General features: G+C 43.2%; 1 protein-coding gene across 3 annotated transcripts in view; it reads left to right on the top strand.

Annotated features, from left to right (window-relative positions):
* The first annotated feature begins 680 nt into the window (after positions 1-680).
* LOC147451559 (protein RDM16-like) overlaps positions 681-18793 on the top strand; it is an 89045-nt gene continuing 70932 nt past the window's right edge. For all 3 annotated transcript variants that reach the window (XR_015188791.1, XR_015188792.1, XM_086517481.1), the window contains exons 1-3: positions 681-1105; positions 1901-2055; positions 2286-2458. Coding sequence is in view for 1 of the 3 variants with exons in the window: in XM_086517481.1 (XP_086373607.1) it covers positions 856-1105; positions 1901-2055; positions 2286-2458 (578 nt within the window). In the remaining 2 variants the exon portion in view is untranslated. The remainder of the gene's footprint in view (positions 1106-1900; positions 2056-2285; positions 2459-18793) is intronic.

Below are 18793 nucleotides of genomic sequence, written 5' to 3'. Positions count from 1 at the left end.
ACAAGGTTCTGTGATCGATAGCCAAGACCCTCCAACTATAAAAACACAACTCTCTCTCTCTCTCTCTCTCTGTCTCGTTCTACAAGCAATAAGAGAAAATTGACTACGCTTGACTCATAGTAAGATGGGTGCCTCAAAGATGGGTCCCCGATCTAGAGACTAAATAGCCAAACCAGTATGAATGATAACTACCAAAGTAGGTTAAGGAGTAGGGTTGAAGCATAATGATTAAGCTGCAACCTTTTGCTCGATTTAATCATCCACTTTAATAGCCCTCTATTGTATAGTGAGCCCTATGGGACACAACTTGTTTCTTCCTAATGGTCATCAAGTCCCAATCTAAGCCATTGTTGTGGCCTGTCAATTGGTTCTACTCATCCGCTCACATTTCACAACAAAAGCCGAGGCAATTGCAATCACAAGAATCCAAGTAACATGTATGGCAAAGAGTAGTGCCTTGGTCTCACTGCTGAAACAATTGTAGAGAAAGTCGTGAAATTAGACCATTTTAGAGACAACTATAGAGGTGTTCAATGATCATAAATGTTTAATAAATACGCATGCAATTATTTTTTAAAAATTTGCCAATTCACTTTGTACTTGTTTACTTCAATGCTAGATGCTCGATGGCAATGCCCACCAAGCAAGATTAGTTTTTTTTAGAGTCGCTCGAGTTTTCTTTCATTGATCACCCTAGGCAGACTCTGTGCTCCTTCTTAGCCTCTAGGCTCTAAGGTAATCGAGGCAAGCATATTTCTGCGAATTCTTCCCCCAAACACACACACACACACACACACACACACACACACACACACACACACAACACGCGCGCGCACATACACAAGCACTGCGTCGATGGAGAGAAAGATCGAGGAACGAAGCGACAGGAAGAGCCACAAGAGAAAGCATGGAGATGGCGATGCGGCTTCGACGGATGGCCACAGGAGCTCCAAGCGACAGATTTCCGACGACGGGCATCGAGGCCCTTCACGGTCTGATGTCCGAGGGCATGTTGACATCCTCAATAGCTGTGTCTCTTCCTCAAAATCTGATCGAGCGGCTGCTCGTCGTGCAGCACGTGCTTTAGGCGAGCTTGCTATGCAAGGTACATTTCTAAGACACAACAAAATACTGACCATGCCTTGTCTGTTTAAACATAACCGTTCTGTTTTTGTGCCGTTTTTGCCAATGTCCTTATTCTGTATTCTGACGTATGTTTAATTTACTAATTCATGAGTGTAGTTCATCACAGGCAGCACATTTGCAACAAGTAATCCGTTGTATCAGACTAGAGAATTGTTATGCGAGTGAATTATTGCAAAGTCACTTTGAGATCCTCCAAATTGTAAGCCTTTGCGGTAGCAATGGAAAGATGACTCCCAATCTTGTGGCTATGAGCTTTTTGTCCTTTTGCAGCTGGTTTCTATTACTTGAAAAACCCTTTAGAATCCACGCCATTTATGGCTTATGAGTTTTGTATTTCAGTGTCAAGGTTTTTACAATTTTACTGTTCACTGAGAATGTGACAAAATCTGGTGCCAAACTAGTATATCAAAAGTGACTGAAAGCAAAACTTATTGAATTGGAAAGGGATCGATTCCAAGGTTCTGCAGTATTGCACACCATTGCCATTTGGTTCCTAGGTCTTTTGGCCAACAATTATACTGCTAGTTGTGCTTGCTGGTTGCCTCTGCAAAAAGTATTTGTGAACTTGCATGAATATCTTGTTTCTCATTCGTTGGACAATTTTTTTTTTCGGAACTTTTTCTTCTGTCAGTATTGCAAACTCTCATCTCTGGCCACTGAGGCATGAGCAAGGGCTGGAGGTTGCACTGCCCTACTGTTTTGTTTCAAAAGTCTCTAATCTTTCCAATTAACTTGTTTGGGCATATTTTTGCAGCTGAAAATTCTGGCCTCCTGGTTGAAGAAGGGTCGATTGTTGCTTTAGTAAAACACTTGAAAGCCCCAAGGAGCAAGGGTTCGGATGGGTTTGTTCCATATGAATACGAAGTAGAAAAAGAAGCAGCTTTTGTAATTGGATTGCTCGCTTCAAAGGTGAGCTGTGAATTACTGTCTTGTTGTGCAGAATATATTATGGAGATTTATCCAGCTATAGTTTGAATTTGTTTCATTAAGAAGTTAACTTTTATTTGTCCTACATACTCCTCCTCATTTCGAAAAATTGAAGCATGGTAACACAGTGATTGGTTGTGTCTTTGTAATACATGTTCTCCTCTTTGATGATACTTCTAGTAACACTCTTTTTCTTTTTGTTACTTCCTCAGCCTGAATATCAGAAGCTCCTTATTGAGGCAGGTTCTTTAAGACCATTGGTGGCCTTATTGCAAACCAAGGCCAATGACAGTAATGAACGGGTGGTCAATGGTGCTATTCGCAGAGCTGCTGAGGCTATTGGTTGTTTGGCACGGGATAGCAGGAGTTTACGAACTCGTTTAAGGTATTCTCTTCATTCATAGCTTTCAGTTAGTGCGTAAAATTATTGTATGCCAGGATCTCTTTAAATTTGGAAAACACACACACACACACACACACACACACACACACACACACACACACACACACAGAGAGAGAGAGAGAGAGAGAGAGAGAGAGAGAGAGAGAGAGAGAGAGAGAGAGAGAGAGAGAGAGAGAGAGAGAGAGAGAGAGAGAGAGAGAGAGAGAGAGAGAGAGAGAGAGAGAGAGAGAGGTGGTGCTACCAATACTTGGCTCGAGCCTCGTACCTCTCTTGCTAACTCGTAGGGTCACCTAAATACTCATAACAAACTGGGTTGAGCAGCCTAAATCTAGCCCCCATGACCTTGATAAAAATGAAGCTGAAGGGTCACTTATTAGTAAATTTAGAGTCTACTAATAAGAGGGATTCACACGCCTATATGCTGAATGACTACTGTGCAAGAGAGGTAGTCTGTCCAGACTAAAACCATGTAGCTGAAACCATGATTTCATTTGTGCGTACCAACAAGATAACTCCCTGTGAGATCAACTGTCGAGAAGACTCCAAGGCTAGGAGAGCATATCTATCTTTGGGGAGATCCTAGATACTGTGAATAAAAGAGACTGACCTGGTAAGTGTCTCTATGACCAGCGGGGGAGCAACAAGCTCTGCATGAATAATCTCGTGCGGTACAGAGACCTTGGCCCTAATCATCTGAGAAATTATAGAGACCAGAGGCCTCTCCATACATCTCCATCCATTAGTACTGCGAGCTCCACTATGACGGTCTACTGATGGTCCCCATATCTGCACCCCATAAAGCATAGCTGAGTTAACCAAAGTGTCAAAAAGCCAGAGCTTTGTTCAAGGTGCTGCGGATATTTGGGTTTTCATGTTGGGATTCATGTGTCTATGGAGCAACAATTGTCACACACTGATGACGTGGCATGACCACCCGCGGGTGGACAAATGACGTGGCAATAGATAGTACGGATTTCAGAGTCCAGACAGTACGGATTTTTGGATTTTGCGCATGCATGCTTACATGGCAGACAATACGGATTTCCGCGTTTTGTGCTGACAGCTGTTGACGTGGTAGGCTTTACGGATTTTCACAAATTACACTAACTGCTTTTCTGGTAGATTTTTGAATCAAGTTGCTTTTGGGCCTTTTTGCTTTTGAGTTTACTGCTTTTGGGGCTCTGTTTTTGGCATCCTTTGTAAGAATAAAAGAGCCCCAAGGGCCTCACTTCTCAGAGCATCTGGATGCATTGTCTGAGAGCAAGTACCCACGGGAGTTGTACTTTTGGTCAAAGATTAATATAAAAGAAATATGAAAAGGGGCGCGAGTCTTCGGGGCCAATCTCTCTTGGCACGGAACTACGTCGAGCCGTGTCGACTCTTGAATTGTGAAGTGTTTTGAAGTGAATCTCTTTTGTGTCGCGACAGAATCTAGACTTGGGGCGCCCAAGTTTGTTACAACAATTTTATCCAGTTTTATAGTCTATTGGGAGGAAGCTTTGCCATTCGTCTTCCTTGCATTTGTCTTTTGGTTGACAGAGCCTTTGTGGTGAATCAGGTACTTCTTGCGCCGGCTTGGTTCACTACATCGTGCATTACTCTTCATTCTGGAGTGATGATCATGGCATGTTTGCGGTGCCTAGTGTGCAACTTCTTGTAGAGTGGTTTTGATGGATGTATTGACACATAGCCCCAAGTTCATTGGGACACAGTGATATTGAGAGGAGAGAGGCTTGGGGATTATTGATCCACAGATGTAGAGCAAGGCATTGCTTTGCCAAGCTCACTATTATGGGCCAAAAATTGGCGCCCCAAAAGCTGTAGCACAACTTGCAAAAATCGCCACGTCAGCAATCATCACGATTGTGGAAAATCTGTACAGTGTTGCCACGTCATTAGCCTTTACGCAAGTTTGTGGGTCGTGCTTTATTTTAAGGGTTTTGGGCCCTTCGGCCATGTTTTGATTAGTTGGCAGGGTTAGGATTTAAAAACCTAACCCTATTTATCTTTTCGGCCACTCTACAAGAATCTGTAAGCTGATAAAAACTTCTTCTGCTTCTTTCATAAGGGTTAAGGCCCCTCGGTTCTTCCTGTTAGGCCATGGCAAGTGCATGTCACGTCATTGATTTGTGACATCAACCATAACGTGCTACTTTAGTGGTCAAACCACAGAGATAAAACGATCATCAGAAACCGCTTCTGAGTAGAGAAATTCAGAGCTAGCGGACACATTTCAAATAGAGATTCTTGTGTCGGAATTTCATTGTGTGCAAAGAGGCGCTCAAGAGAGGTATTTCCATTGCCAATCCACTTTCTGAAAAGGAAGTTGGCTTACTCTCATTCTGTTGAGCAAAAAAAAAGAAACTGTTTGGTAGTTGACCCACCTTGGTAAAAAGGTCTGCGTCTTCATGCATTATCCATGTACCTAAAGGTGTACATAATACTCATGTTGTGTTAGAGCTTAGGTGTACTCGGGTGATTGCCTTCCCTAGTCAAGATCTTCAGAGCGAAAATGCTCAACTTGATGATCCCTCGACTCAAACCTAGAGCAAACCTGCTCGTCAAGTAAAGTGGGTATTCGATCGAGAATTTTCTCGAGCGCAGGCCGTAGCTGGCTCTTGCTCCTTCTCTCATTGAGAGAGTTCATATACTTGTGTTCTACGCACTACCATAACTCCCACTAACTGGTATGGGTTTTGCGTGTAGAAGGTACTTAAGCTTAGGGAAAGCTTTTCTTTGCGTGAAGTTGCTAAAGGGTTCATGCCGAGTATCTTACCGGTTGCATGAGTACGTATGTACTGATGAGTATAGAACGGTACATCCGTTCGTTACTGAACAACATGTATGGATTCGTGCAGTACTCCCCTCCCCTTCCCTCCTTGCGAGGGCGGTTGGTTGGGTGGCTTATGTGACTATGAAAATAAAAAAAAAAACCTCATTAAAGTCGAGCACAACCACAAAACAAGCCACTCACTATCACCTCTCCGTGGGAGATACCTAGATCAAGAAGACAAATCCAGAGACATGCCCATACTCCATAGTTGCCACGGAGTTTCGAAACGTTTCGTTTGAAACGAGTTTCAAAAGTTTCGAATCGGTTTCGTCCGTGAAAGAAACGCCGAAACAGAAGTTACGTGCAAACTAAAGAAATGTACGTAAGTTTAAGTGGTATAAGCTGAGATCTTAGACATGAAAAAGAGGGAGAATAGGACTAACTTTCATCATTAGAAGCAAGACAGAAGCTACATTCATGACATTGAGGATTTCATGACATAAAAAAATCAACACTACAGCCTGATGTGCAAAAACTTACGAGCCTTGACTTTACCTTTGAAACGTCCAAACTCATACAGAAACGTTTCTGAAACGTTTTGTAGGTTTCATGAGTGAAGAAACACGTTTCTTGGCAACACTGCCATACTCTAATGAGCGTTCTCCACGCAAAAAAAACCACACAGGTTATTATAGTTATGTAGTTGTCTATGGAGCACGGTCATTGCAGACATTCTGTAATGGATACATGACTGATTCTATGTAAAAATGTAGAATTTATGTTTTTAAAAAGGGTACGTACTGCCACGTACTTTAAAATTTTATCAGTTCAAAGGTAGGTACCTTACGCATTGAATCCAAATTGTATCTTACACCTTGCTACAATAGTAGGTAATCTGATGGAGAACTATTGGATCTGTCACAAACGAGAGCGCATAACAATATAAAATATACTCGGATAAATAGAATTTATCACTTAATACTGAAGCCAGAGGATATATATATATATATATATATATATATATATATATATATATATAGAGAGAGAGAGAGAGAGAGAGAGAGAGAGAGAGAGAGAGAGAGAGAGAGTGATTAGATCGACACAGTACTGGGGACCAGAAGATGGGCTGGTCCCCCCCCTTATAGAGAATCCTTTATTAGGGACAATCTTTTTACAAGCACAAGAACTGGAGAAAACCCCTCCGTTCTAAATCTTTGACTCGATGGTCGTTCCTTCCCTTAAGGGAAATCCGAGAGACGAGCTCTCAATCCTTTTTCCGTCTGTACTCGGAGTTGAGACTCCGCAGACAATTTCCGAATTCCATTCCCGGAATTCCCAAGCGTAGGCCGAAGCCTTCTCGCTCTCCTTCGCGATGAAGTACCTGCAAACACACACACAAACACGCGACAACAATTCGTATGGCGAATCCACAATGGATACCTGTCGCTCTTGCGCGGGAAAAGCGACTTCCGTGCTCCGTAGTCTCGTGATCTCTTGCGTTATCTGGTGGCAGAGTCTTCTTTTGTTGACGTTGGTAACTCCTTTTCAGTGAGGGCATGTGGTGCTTTTATAGCTCCTTGGCCACGGCACGAATAGCTGCTCGTGTAGAGATCGCGGCCGTTTTTTTTCCGGTTTTCCCCCTTCCCTCCCTCGGCGTTCTACCCGAAATAGGTTCGTTGGCTTGTTTTGTTGCTTTATTTTCTAAGTGGCTGCCCACTTATTAAGTGGGCGGTCGGCATATTTTAAAATTGGTATGAACTTGCCCTAAACCTTATAAGTTTAAAACAATGCTTTTCACAACACTTCCCAGGCGTCCCTGGATGCAACCACATGCACAAATGCAATGCAGACATTGATTCCTCACGGGAAAGCGTTCGCTCTTTCCGGAAAACTTGTTAAAATATTCCGCTTTTTAAGAAAAGCTTCTCAGAACCCATCTTTATTCTTGTGCTTGCGTCTTTACGCGTATTCCTCTTTTCCAGTTCGGATTTCCTCTCGACTATGGATATGCCCTTTCCGATGCACCGGTCACCCACCTTGTGACGCATCAGGAATACCCATCACCTAGTCCTTTCCTACCGAACTTACGGTACAATCCCCTTCACGATGCTCTATGTCACCCATCCTATGACGCATCAGAGATGTCCGTTCTCGGATGGTCGGATACTTCTTTCCGATGCTCCCTGTCACCCATCTGAAGTGACGCATCAGAAGTACCCGTTCCTGGTGGCCTTACAGATATTCCCGTTCTCAGTGCTCTCGTCATTACTTTGAATGACGCACTAGGAATACTCTGTACTCGGATGTCTCCAGTGAGAAAAACCCTCACTTAAAATTCCAAATAATTCATTTCGAATTATTTTTCCATGGTGTTCCAAGCGAGAAAACCCTCTCACTTATAAATAAATCCAATAATTCATTTAGAATTATTTTTCTGTCAGATAAAGCCAATTTAGCAACATCCCTCTCACTTATAAACAATTGTCCTCAACTGTAGAGGTCCAACTGAACTACCCGGGAGAAACCGGAAAATTTCAAATCTTGGTCAATGGTGAGTTGAGCTAGTCCTTTCCCAAAAGAGAACTTAGAAATTAAATTAAACAAAAATTCAATAATTCAATACTTACCTTACCGGTTCATGTCTTTCCTCTAGTACCTCGAGGATATCCTTCACCAATCATAAACTTACGAGCCACGTAAGAACTCATCATTCACTTCTTTCCGAGAATCTGTTAACTCACTTTCGCCTTCTCAACCTCCAGAAAAATATTCCTCCTAGAAATCAATCTAGGTATTTGTCCTTGCGCATAATCATGTGCTGTTAGTCCAGAGGATATTAAACCTCTTGTGTCCTCCCACATAGGGAATGCCCAAGTCATAGAGCATTAAGCTCGATGTCTTTCTTTCACAAACAGAGTTCGCTAAAGAAGGTTCTTGTTTTGGGCTGTCGCTCAACGTAGGCAGACGGTTCTAATCCGAAGATTCCTTGTGCACGGCGGCACTTCTTTCCAATCTTTTCCTCTTCCGAGTTATTACCACCAGCAGTGTTTTCCACTACTTGCTTTGACTTGCTCGTGTTCCTATTGGGCAAAACGATCCCAATCTTCTTAGATGTCTTCCTCAAAGCGTAGAGGAAAAAATTTTGTCCGAAAATTCAGCCTTGAATTGAATCCAAGTCTTGTTGTAAGTTCTTTGCAAAGCTTTGGTATACCACCAAGTACTTGCAATCCCCTTGAGGTGTTTGGTTACATGCCTCACCTTCGACACTTCTAAGAAATTGCCATTTGCAAAGGCAACTGTCACAAACGGGAGCGCATAATATATACTCTGATAAATAGGATTTATCACTTAATACTGAAGCCAAAGGATATAGAGAGAAATAAATAGAGAGAGAGAAGATCGACACAGTACTGGGGACCAGAAGATGGGCTGGTCCCCCTCCTTAAAGAGAATTCTTTATTAGGGAGAATCTTTTTACAAGCACAAGAACCGGAGAAAACCCCTCCGTTCTAAATCTCTGACTCGATGGTCGTTCCTTCCCGTAAGGGAGATCCGAGAGACGAGCTCTGAATCCTTTTTCCGTCTGTACTCGGAGTCGAGACTCCGCATGCAATTTCCGAATTCCGTTCCCAGAACTCCCAAGCGTAGGCCGAAGCCTTCTCGCTTCTTCTTCGCGATGAAGTACCTTCAAACACACACGTAAACACGCGACAACAATTCGTATGGCGAATCCACAATAGATACCTGTCGCTCTTGCGCGGGAAAAGCGACTTCCGTGCTTCGTAGTCTCGCGATCTCTCGCGTCTTCTGGCGGCAGAGTCTTCCCTTGTTGGCGTTGGTAACCCCTTTTTCAGTGAGGGCATGTGGTGCTTTTATAGCTTCTTGGCCATGGCACGAATAGTTGCTCGCACAGAGATCGCTGTCGTTTTTGTTTTTTTTGTTTTTTTTTTGGGCTGTTCTACCCGAAATAGGGAGAGAGAATTCGCTGGCTGGTTTTGTTGCTTTATTTTCTAAGTGGCTGTCCACTTATTAAGTGGACGGTCCGCATATTTTAAAATTGGTCTGAACTTGCCCAAAAACTTAATAAAACCTTATAAGTTTAAAACAATGCTTTTTACAACACTTCCCAGGCGTCCCTAGATGCAACCACATGCACAAATGCAATGCAGACATAGATTCCTCGCGGGAAAGCGTTTGCTCTTCCCAAAAAACTCGTTAAAATTTTCCGCTTTTTAAGAAAAGCTTCTCAGAACCCATCTTTATTCTTGTGCTTGCGTCTTTACGCGTATTACTCTTTTCCAGTTTGGATTTTCTCTCGACTATGGAAATCCCCTTTTTGATGCACCTGTCACCCATCGTGTGACGCATCAGGAATACCCATCACGTAGTCCTTTCCTACTGAACTTACGGTACAATCTCCTTCACGATGCTCTGTGTCACCCATCCTATGACGCATCGAAGATGTCCGTTCCCGGATGGTCGGATACTTCTTTCCGATGCTCCCTGTTACCCATCCGATGTGACGCATCAGAAGTACCCGTTCTCGGTGGCCTTACAGATATTCCCGTTCATAGTGCTCCCGTCATTGCTTTGAATGATGCACTAGGAATACTCTGTACTCGGATGTCTCCAGTGAGAAAAACCCTCTCACTTAAAATTCCAATAACTCATTTATAATTATTTTTCCTTGGTACTCTCACTTATAAATCTAATAATTCATTTAGAATTATTTTCCTGTCAGATAAAGCCAATTTAGCAACATCCCTCTCACTTATAAACAATTGTCCTCAACTGTAGAGGTCCAACTGAACTGCCGGGGAGAAACCGGAAAGATTCCAAATCTTGCTCAATGGTGAGTTGAGCTAGTCCTTTCTCAAAAGAGAACTTAAAAATTAAATTAAACAATAATTCAATAATTCAATACTTACCTTACCGGTTCATGTCTTTCCTCTAGTACCTTGAGGATATCTTTCACCTTTCATTAAAGTTACGAGCCATGTAAGAACTCGTCATTCGCGTCTTTTCAACAGATTGGAAGTTTCCTCATCCGAGAATCTGTTAACTCAATTCCACCTTCTCAATTTCGACAAGAATAATCCTCCTAGAAATCAATCTAGGTCTATGTCCTTGCGCATAATCCTGTGCTGTTAGTCTAGAGGGTATTAAACCTCTTGTGTCCTCCCACATAGGGAATGCCCAAGTCATAGAGCATTAAACTCGATGTCTTTCTTTCACAAACACAGTTTGTGATAACATTAAAGAAGGTTCTTGTTCCGGGCTATCGCTTAACGTAGGCGGATGGTTCCAATCCGAAGATTCCTTGTACACGGCGTCACTTCCTTCCAATCTTTTCCTCCTGCAAGTTATTACCACTAGCAGTGTTTTCCTGATGCCTATTAGACTCTCTTTCTTACAGAATCATAAAAAATGATTCACCTTGCGAGCATCAATGATGCCTTGCAAAATCTCAGGCAGATAGGATTCTAGCCATAGCATTTTCTGAACGTACGTTCAAACCCGGTTCACGATAGAGCAAACCCTCTTTGATTCTTACCATTTTGAAACAGTTGGCGAACTATATTCTTACGAACATAATAGTTCGAATTTATTCCAAAAGCATGTAAATGCTACTTGACCTGCTCATGGAGAAACATATACCGCAACCAAAAGTTGCTACTGTAATGGTAAAAGCACATAGCATACTCAATGATCAACGACCATAAGAAAACCTCTTCTCCGTAGAGAAACTCAAATTCCTTCTACCGAACATATCTCAAATAGAGATTCTCGCGTTGGAATATCCTTGCGCGCAAAAAGGCGCTCAAGAGAGTATAACAAACTCTCATCCAGTTCCTTGGCATAGGTCTGCATCTTCGTGTGTTATCCATGTACTCAAAGGTGTACATAATTCTTAAGCTGTGTTAGAGTTTCGGTGAACCTGGGAAATTTCCTTCCCTTCGTAAGATCCTTAGAGCGAAGACGCTCAACTTGACGATCCCTTGGCTCGACCTTAGAGCAAAACCCGCCCATCAAATAAACTAGGATTTCAATCCTTGGATTCCTCGAGCACAGGCCGTAGTCGTCACTTGTTCCTTCCCTCGTAAAGAGAGTGTTCATTCACTTGTGCGAAAAGCACTACCATGTCTTCCCTGACTGGGTAGGGGGTGTTGGTTCATAAGCTTAGTGAAAGCTTTTCTTGGTTGAAAGCTCGGAATGGTTCATTCACTTGTGCGAAAAGCACTACCATGTCTTCCCTGACCGGGTAGGGGGTGTTGGTTCATAAGCTTAGTGAAAGCTTTTCTTGGTTGAAAGCTCGGAATGGTTCCTTCCTTTCTGCCGTCCTACCCGCAATAGCACGTAATTTGTTGGTGAACTACCAGATACGAGATCAATAGTTGACCTTCCGGATGGTTGAGCAAACCAATTCATCTCAGAAAACAATGTTTTAAATCTATCCTACTAAATACTTGAGAGTGATTGTCCTGGTTAGACACATGCATATCTCGTGCATAAATGCAATACGCATTTTATGTGTTCCTCAAAGATTTAACTTTGATCAAAGACCTGCCCTCTCACTTAATGTTTGAGGGTCAAAAACTAAGGAGTTAGATTGATCATTGAATTCCCTTACTCCAAACTTTCTTCGGATAGCAATGTATCCTTCGCGGAGAGGTAACAAAAATTCGTTGTTTCTGTGCTCAATGGTTCTTGTCCCACTGCGGGGATTGTATTCTATGTACACTAAGGTGTACACTCTCAGCTTTTATTGCTGACTCCACCACCATCTGTTGCAAAGTATCTTGTAGATGCGTTTACAAAATTCGGGCAAAAGTCTTTCGTTAAATTTGTTCATCTTTCCTTCATCAGAGAGGATCAAGAATGGAGCTACCTTGGCAAGAGTGAACCACTACTTGCTTTGACTCGCTCGTGTTCCTATTGAGCAATCTGATCCCAATCTTCTTGGATGCCTTCCTCAAAGCGTAGAGGAAAAAAATTTGTCGGAAAATTCAGCCTTGAATTGAATCCAAGTCTTGTTGTAAGTTCCTTGCAGAGCTTTGGTATACCACCAAGTACTTGCAATCCCCTTGAGGTGTTTGTTCACATGCCTCATCTTCGACGCTTCTCAGAAATTGTCGTTTGCAAAGGCAACTTCAAACTGTCGAATAAAAGCGGTAGCTTTCGGGACATCTTCCGTTCCGTCAAAAGTATCAAACTTAACCGGAGTGTTCTGAGGTCTAAAGACCATCTTCATATCCTTCCCGGAATGACGGGATTTCTTGGCTATCGTTCTGGATTGACGTTCATGGATATTTTCTGGATTCTGAAGGATCTTGAATCCCAAGTCTTGTGTCGAATTCTTGCAGAGAGAAAAATTTTCCCAACTCTGCGAGCTTTTCCTGCAGGGCTTAGGGTTCTGCCTGTTTACTTCTCTCTTTGCTTGTCATGGCTTCTTCCCGTATCTTTCCAGAATCGTCCTCCTTTACAGAGAAAGAGAGGAGACCATGCTTTGATACCACTCTCACAAACGGGAGCGCATAACAATATAAAATATACTCGGATAAATAAGATTTATCACTTAATACTGAAGCCAAAGGATATAGAGAGAAATAAATAGAGAGAGAGAGAGAGAGTGATTAGATCGACACAGTACTAGGGACCAGAAGATGGGCTGGTCCCCCCCCTTAAAGAGAATTCTTTATTAGGGAGAATCTTTTTACAAGCACAAGAACCAGAGAAAACCCCTCCGTTCTAAATCTCTGACTCGATGGTCGTTCCTTCCCGTAAGGGAGATCCGAGAGACGAGCTCTCAATCCTTTTTCCGTCTGTACTCGGAGTCGAGATTCCGCTGACAATTTCCGAATTCCGTTCCCGGAACTCCCAAGCGTAGGCCGAAGCCTTCTCGCTTCTCCTTCGCGATGAAGTACCTGCAAACACACACGCAAACTCGCGACAACAATTCGTATGGCGAATCCACAATAGATACCTGTCGCTCTTGCGTGGGAAAAGCGACTTCCGTGCTTCGTAGTCTCGCGATCTCTCGCGTCTTCTGGCGGCAGAGTCTTCCCTTGCTGGCGTTGGTAACCCCTTTTTCAGTGAGGGCATGTGGTGCTTTTATAGCTCCTACCATGGCACGAATAGCTGCTCCCGTAGAGATCGCGGCCGTTTTTTTTTTCTTTTCCCCCCCCTCCCCCTTTTTTTGGCGTTGTTCTACCCGAAATAGGGAGAGAGAATTCGCTAGTTGGTTTTGTTGCTTTATTTTCTAAGTGGCTGCCCACTGATTAAGTGGGCGGCCCGCATATTTTAAAATTGGTCTGAACCTGCCCAAAAACTCAATAAAACCTTGTAAGTTTAAAACAATGCTTTTTACAACACTTCCCAGGCGTCCTTGGATGCAACCACATGCACAAATGCAATGCAGACATAGATTCCTCGCGGGAAAGCGTTTGCTCTTCCCGAAAAACTCGTTAAAATTTCCGCTTTTTAAGAAAAGCTTCTCAGAACCCATCTTTATTCGTGTGCTTGCGTCTTTACGCGTATTCCTTTTTTCTAGTTCGGATTTCCTCTCGACTATGGATATCGCCTTTTCGATGCACCCGTCAGCCACCTTGTGACGCATCAGGAATACCCATCACCTAGTCCTTTCCTACCGAACTTACGGTACAATCTCCTTCACGATGCTCTATGTCACCCATCCTATGACGCATCAGAGATGTCTGTTCCCGGATGGTCGGATACTTCTTTCCGATGCTCCCTAGACCTTGTCACCCATCCGATGTGACGCATCAGAAGTACCCGTTCCTGGTGGCCTTACAGATATTCCCGTTCACAGTGCTCCCGTCATTACTTTGAATGACGCACTAGGAATACTCTGTACTCGGATGTCTCCAATGAGAAAAACTGTCACAAACGGGAGCGCATAACAATCTAAAATATACTCGGATAAATAGAATTTATCACTTAATACTGAAGCCAAAGGATATAGAGAGAAATAGATAGAGAGAGAGAGAGAGTGAGAAGATCGACACAGTACTGGGGACCAGAAGATGGGATGGTCCCCCCCGTAATAGTATCTTTATTATTGAGGAGAAGTCTATACAAGCACTTGAACCGAACGTATTACCACGTTCGTTCTAGAATAAGACTTGATGGTTCCCGGAAGCCTTAGCTTTCGATTCCTAGGGCAAAACCCTATTCCAAGGAACTTCCGTTCCTTATTCCAATTCCTCGAGAATCAAGGTTCTCGCCTCTGGATCTCACCTGCCAGACTCGGGGCATGGCATCCCTGCAACTCTTTTCCAACTCTCTTTCCAGAGTCCTCTTCCCGCAGAACAACTCTGCTTTCCCGGACACGAAGTCCTTATGTCACGATTGTGATGTATTCTTTACCTTCTTTACGTGATTCTCTTGTAGATACAAAGACGTACCAAATCAGAGACCCCTATTCTTGAAAGGATGCGTCTCTTTGACCAAGAGTTGCACCTGTTCGGCCAATAGCCATGCCTCTTCAGCGAATGGCTGCACCTTTACGCCGAAGGGTTACAACTCTACAGCAGAGGGACACGACTATTGGCCTAGAGTCATGTCTATTGGCCTATGGTCATGTCTTTTGATCGTGTCTTTTCAGATTCTATATAAGAAACCCTCTTGTAACAGATTCAAGCAATCAAACACACATTCCTCTCTTGTGTCTTTGTCTCTAGTCTAGTTCAGTTTTCAGTTTTCATCTAAGTACAGTTAAATACACACTTAGTAGTAGTGTTCTTCACAGTGGTATCAGAGCAATTTTTTTCTCGGGCCTGTGGACTTGGCATCTGTAACAGACTTGGACACTCCAAGTCAAGAATCAACCGCGACAACACCAAATAACCACTTCAAAACAATTCACAGATCACAATAGATTTGCACTGGCCCGGCGGAGTTCCGTGCCTAGAGATATTGGCCCCAAAGACTGGCGCCCCTTTCGGTATTTCTTTTTATATTAATCAATCATCAAAGTACAAGAGAGCGGTTAGGGTTTCACTCTCAGACACTGCGTCCAGATGCTCTGAGAAGTAAGGCCCTCACCACTAATTTAAAGGTTACAAGGGATGCCCAAAAGCAGAGCCCCAAAAGCTTTTAAAATCAAAAGCATCAGTTCTCTCTCTCTCTTAGAGAGTCTTTTCTCTTTTTTTTATAAAAAAAAAGCAAAAGCAAAATTCGCGTCGCTCATCATTTTCCAAAAAAAAAATAAAAAAAATAAAAAAAATAAAAAAAATATATTTTAATAATCCGCCTCCGCGATTTCCGGAATTTAGGGTTTTTGGCAAAAATTAGGGTTTGCAAGAATTTTAGGGTTTCTGGTAGAAATTAGGGTTTTTGCTGTCCGCCACGTCATCACTTTGTGACATACCCCCCTCTTGAAAGCATTGTAATCGACCGCGATTACGCCTGCAAAACCGACAAAAGCTATAAACCGTCTTAGCAGACACTGACTGTTAGTACCTACGTACTAGGAACGCACATCTAGCACATGTACAAAATCGACAGTCACATTACACGACATCACAGGACATCACCAGACATCACAGGACATCACATGACATTCAACATTCATTCGGATCTTAGACCATGATTTATCGACAATGTAGCTAGCAATCACATCTAGGTCCAATCGGGACCTCATCGATGTCCGATTGACTAACCCCTATTGCAACCATGTCTATTCGAGATCAATCAGACCAAAATGCTGCAGTCATTTCGGCTATCAGTTCCTGCACTCACAAGAAGTCCAGAACAAATCAGTTTCATAATCAGGAGTTCCATTTCATAAAGTCATCCAGCAGAATACTGTCAGCTCTCAGTATCCCTGAAGCTCAAAGAGACATTAGTGACTTTAGTATCAAAATCGAGGCATCTATTGACAAAGGAGTGGAGTAACTCCCCTCTTGTGCATCCCACTGCACCAGATCTTCGGCCAAGCTGAATTCTGGGTTCCATTTGGAGTAGACTATGCTAAACCAAAAGCATCGAGGTAAAGTTTCACAATCTGAGGAGTATCTGCTAGGTCCTCCTCCTCCATCCACTTCGCATCAAGTGCAGGATAATTCTTGAACTTAACCAAGAACCGCCTTCGGACTTTACCCTTATTCTTCGTATCCTTATGTGCCAAAATCTGTTCAGGAACAAGGATCTCCTCGTTTTCTTCCACTTTGGGTTGCTCATCAGGCTCCCCATCATCAGGCACATCACCCTTAACAGGTTTCAAGAGACTCACATGCAATGCATTGTGAATCCTCCAAGTATCTGGCAGTTTCAATCGGAAGGAGACATCATTTATCTTGTCAGTAATCTGGAAAGGTCCGTAGTATCACATACTAAGCTTTGGAAAAAGCCTCTCCTTTCCCTTTTTCTTTCTTAGGCGTGCCTTCTCAAAAGTAAGAGCACCCAATCATCCTCCTTCAGTTTCTAGTCGTGACGATGGCGATCCGCTTCCTTTTTCTGTCGTTCTTGAGACTCCTGCAAAGTCTCGCGAACCTTGGCAAAAGCCGTATCCAAATCTCGCGAATATTCATCCGCTTCAAATTTCTAATCTTTCGTGCTCAGGAAGGATGGAACCTTCGCAGCAGTTTCAACAATCTCTCATGGCGTCTTCCCCGTCGAAGAGTGTATCGTGTTATTGTAGGCAAATTCCACCAAAGGTAAGTTCTTTTCCCATTGAGTCTTCTGATGCGAGATACAAGACTTCAATAAATCTAAAATCACTGAATTGGCAATCTCAGATTGCCCGTCAGTCTGCAAGTGGAATGATGACGAGAACTGCAACCGCGTGCCAATGTTCTCCCAAATTGCCTTCCAAAACAAACTCATAAATCTGGGGTCTCTGTCGGAGACAATCGTCTCAGGCATGCCATGTAATCGGAAAATCATCGTGATCATTTTGTATTCTCGGGAGATAAAAAAAAATGAAATTCATTTCAATATTTTCCCAAGGGCAGGTGGGTATGGGTAAAGGCTGTAACACTCCCTGTGCCTTATGCCTGTCAAACTTGACCTTCTGGCATACCAAGCAACTGCGCACAAACTCTTCCACATCCTTCTTCAGTCTCCGCCAAAAGAAATCTCTCTCTACCCCTTTCATGGTGGTAGCAATGCCGCGGTGACCCGTAAAATGTGGATAGTGGCAATCAGTCATAACCTTTTCCCTCAACGGCTGTGTAACGCACAACATAGTCTTTTTCATCAAGTAGCCTTCCCGAAGGGAGTATCCCGCTACTGTCTCCCCATCCCGTATCCGTGTGAAAATATCTGCAAAATCTGTATCTGTGGCATACTAATCGACCATATCCTCGAAGCTCCTATGATGTATCGCGGAAATAGCCAGAACCAACGGTTTCCGAGACAAAGCATCTGCCACCACATTCTTCTGTCCGTGCACATGGACAATCTGGAAGTGAAACTATGACAAGATGTTCGTCCACCGCATCTGCTTTTCCGAAAGCTGCTTCTATGACAAGAAGTAGCGCCAACTCTGATGGTCTGTAAAGACAGTAAAATCCGCTCCGAGTAGGTAATGCCGCCACTGAGTAAGAGCATGGATAACCACCAAAAGCTCTTTCCCATAGATCCGTGCGGTCATCTCCGGCATAGAGAACAAACGGATCTCGTAAGCTATGACATGGCCTTCTTGCATCAAGACCGTACCCATACTACGACCACAAGCATCACAAAATACTTGAAATGACTTCTGCAAGTCCGGCAAAGTCCAATCTGGTCCTGTAGTGAATTTCTCTTTCAATGTCTGAAAGGCAGTCACCTCTGTGGGTCCCCACGAAAAAGGTACTCCTTTCTGTGTCAAGGTATGCAAAGGGGAAGCAACCTCTGCAAACTTTCGTATGAACCGCATGTAGTACGAACACAGTCCCAAGAAGCTTCTAACTTCATGGACATTCCTCAAATCGGGCCAATCACGGATAGTCTCTATCTTGGCCGGGTTCATTTGCTCTCCTGCTGTTGACACAATGTGTCCCAAAAAATGTATCTCTGGTAGGAAAAATTCACTTTTCTTAGCATTAATCACTAATGTGTGATCTCGTAATGCCTGAAAGACTTGAAGCAGATGATCTCTGTGTTCGCCTTATTCTTCGAGAAAACAATGATGTCGTCAAAGAAAGTGCCAACAAATAGCCTGTACTCTCGAAAAATCCTATCCATCATCGGTTAAATGTCGCAGGAGCATTGGTAAGCCAAAAGGCATCACCAAAACTCAAATAACCCAAAAGTCGTCCGAAAAGATGTCTTGTAGACATCTCCTGGCGCTTTTTGATCTGATGATATCCGATCACTCTTCAAGTCAATCCTGATAAAGCACGAGGTCCCTGTAACATGTCGAGTATATCATCAATCCTAGGAATCGGAAATCTGTTCTTGATGGTGATTTCGTTGAGAGTGCTATTATCGATGCACATTCTCCAAGATCCGTCTTTCTTCAAAACCAACAACACTTGAGAGCAATACGGTGAAGTACTAGGCTCGACAAGATCCTTTTCCAAGAGGTCTTTCACTGG

Source organism: Adiantum capillus-veneris, chromosome 8 (genome assembly GCF_014529385.1).
Source record: "Adiantum capillus-veneris isolate H3 chromosome 8, ASM1452938v2, whole genome shotgun sequence".
Classification (NCBI taxonomy): domain Eukaryota; kingdom Viridiplantae; phylum Streptophyta; class Polypodiopsida; order Polypodiales; family Pteridaceae; genus Adiantum; species Adiantum capillus-veneris.
This window is presented reverse-complemented; position numbering and strand designations above follow the sequence as displayed.